This window comes from Drosophila santomea, chromosome X, assembly GCF_016746245.2.
Source record: "Drosophila santomea strain STO CAGO 1482 chromosome X, Prin_Dsan_1.1, whole genome shotgun sequence".
NCBI lineage: Eukaryota > Metazoa > Arthropoda > Insecta > Diptera > Drosophilidae > Drosophila > Drosophila santomea.
Genome location: NC_053021.2, coordinates 9,235,037 through 9,237,462, shown reverse-complemented (window position 1 = coordinate 9,237,462; position 2,426 = coordinate 9,235,037). Strand labels below are relative to the sequence as shown.

The 2,426-nt window shown below is 40.7% G+C and overlaps 1 protein-coding gene across 1 annotated transcript; it reads left to right on the top strand.

Annotated features, from left to right (window-relative positions):
• The first annotated feature begins 461 nt into the window (after positions 1-461).
• On the top strand, positions 462-1,965 carry LOC120457076 (glycine-rich protein 5). The gene is made up of 2 exons (XM_039644255.2): positions 462-955; positions 1,011-1,965. The coding sequence occupies exon 2, from the start codon at positions 1,037-1,039 to the stop codon at positions 1,448-1,450; it is 414 nt and encodes a 137-aa protein (XP_039500189.1). The 5' UTR covers positions 462-955; positions 1,011-1,036; the 3' UTR covers positions 1,451-1,965.
• Positions 1,966-2,426: the final 461 nt, after the last annotated feature.

Here is a 2,426-nt window from a genome sequence, read left to right as displayed (position 1 = left end):
ACATAATGTGGCACATTCATAAGCACCACTGCCGCCAGGATATGTTATAAAAAAGGTGAATGGCATTGGGCTTTTATGAGGAATTTAGGAAAAAACCATAAAAACTTTGCTTGCCTCATTGTTCTGCCTTTGTTAGTTGCTTACTGCACAAACTTTAAAGTTTCACATCGAATGTGCGATGTCATACATCAATGAACTTGCCATAAGAATTAAGCCCGAAACTCAATAAAACTCTAAAATTCGTCAAAAGATTTATATTTATTTATATTTTACATTATTACAATGGGTGCACCAAATATAGAAAGTCCTACCTTATTGAACTCAGCATAAACTTTCCAATAAAGTTTCGTTTACAGATGAAAATTTTATATATTCTCGATTTTAAATCGTCACTTTTTTGATATCGAAAAGAAAGTGTGCCAGCTGGCTTTGGGCAAACTGCCATGTAAAAGTCAGGGCTCATTAGATATATTTAAATCATCTAGGTAGTCAACACACACAACCGACACATAATACACACACACCGTTTAAACAAAGAAAAAAAAAATAGAGGAAAATCGAAAAAAAAAGAAAAATAATAATCAAACGGCGAATAAAATCATAACCTGTTATTGTATCTAGCTAGACAGAATTGCACTAGAATCGCCTGCGACCTGTGCGCCCAGAAGTGTAGAATCTTAAGATATCTTTAGCGGCACACTGAAGCAGCTGCTCCAGAGACTCATTGGAACGCACCGAATAAGTACAAAATTCGTAGGATCAAAGTTCAAGGTGCTCACGGTAGCCGCTCTCTGTCCCCGAAGGACTGACCCAGAATCCAGCCCAGCCACGGACCATCCGGGCCAGCAGGCCAAAGGCCAAAGGCGGCAAACTGCAAGGAATCCCGTGTATTGAGCCACTTTGACAACTGGTTCCAATCCGATTTCTTTTCCACTTTTGATAGTTTTATATTCAGGTGAGTCTCACTTACTTATGGTTAGCACTTACAGGTTACTGAATGTGTATCGCAGACTTTCCTAAGCGCTGCCCCTCCAGGATGGTCATCAATCTGAATCCGGCCACCTCTTCGAACGCCAATGCCAGCGGTAGCAGCGTGGGCGGTGGCAGCGGTGGCAGCGGTGGCAGCATCATTGGCGGAAACGGAAACGGAGGCGGAAACGGTAACGGTAACGGCAGTGGCAACATTGCTGGTGGTGCAAGTGGTGGTACAAGTGGTGGTGCAAGTGGTGGTGGTGCAAGTGGTGGCGCCACCAGCAACCTGATGGGCATCATCAGCCATGGAGTATTCGAGGGCACCATCCATCTGCATGTGGTATGTGCGGGCGACTCGAACGCCAAGTGGATCACCCTGGAGGAGGCGATGGCCTTCTGTCCCAGCGGCGTTGTTGCCTACACCAAACTGCAGCTGGCCGAGATTTATGGCGTGCCAATGGACCTTCTGTTCGACTGATGACAAGGCACACAAAACCCGATTCCTTGGTGGGACTGCTGATTGGAGTGTACACTCCACCTGGACGATGGTTTGATGGATTCTTGATGAGCTCCGATTGGCTTGTACTTATATTATAAGCAGGACCGTGGCAGCTGGCATTTGAACTTTGGCACTGTTGTTGGCAAAATCTAGGAATTCAGTATTCGGCAAATACTGTCGATCGTTATTTCTTGATAGATTTCCTGCTCTACAAATGAGACAAAATTTTTAGTTCCTGGCGTTAAGCGATTTTTCCGTAGGCAGCAATTAAGCAATTATTAAAGATAGCATAGCGAATACCAACCAGGTGGACATTTCCGAAAGACATATATTTATGTTCGGTTCGATAAAAAAAAAACTGCTTGAGCTTTTTGACTAGAGGACGACATCTACTTTCTCATGGATTGAGAAAAACGTGTGGGTTTTGCTCATCCGAAATGTAAAAAAAAGAATACCTCGAAATATACCATTAAAATCTCAAATAATCACTATAATCATGCAAACGAAATAAGAACTGAGCTTTAACGAACGATTAGTGCTATTGAGAATTTATGAAGGTTATCTCCTAATTCTTCTTCATATGCCTAGTCAAATGACAAAAATGTGCGAAAAATGGCAAAATATTATGATTTCCTTTTTTAAACACATTTGGATAGGGAATTTTGTTACGAATTCAACGAGGTATGGCAATCCACTTTTGGACAACTATTTTTACTGCTATCGAAAAAAAACGGATTATTTTTTATCAAAAAAAAACGAAAAAAAAAAATGTTGTAAAAAAATCTGATATTTTTAATCGGCGTTTTCGCCATAACTTGGCCAAAAATATCCACACAGCTAAAACAAATACTGTTTTGTGCAGCTATTAAACATAGCTAACTATGTGTATCACTACTTTTTTGATTTTCGCAAAAAGAAAATTTAACAAATTTTTGCATTTTCGATAAGGGGTACC

Bases quoted from the DNA above. Each gene is read 5' to 3' on its own strand.
- LOC120457076 (XM_039644255.2), top strand. From the start codon at position 1,037: ATGGTCATCAATCTGAATCCGGCCACCTCTTCGAACGCCAATGCCAGC.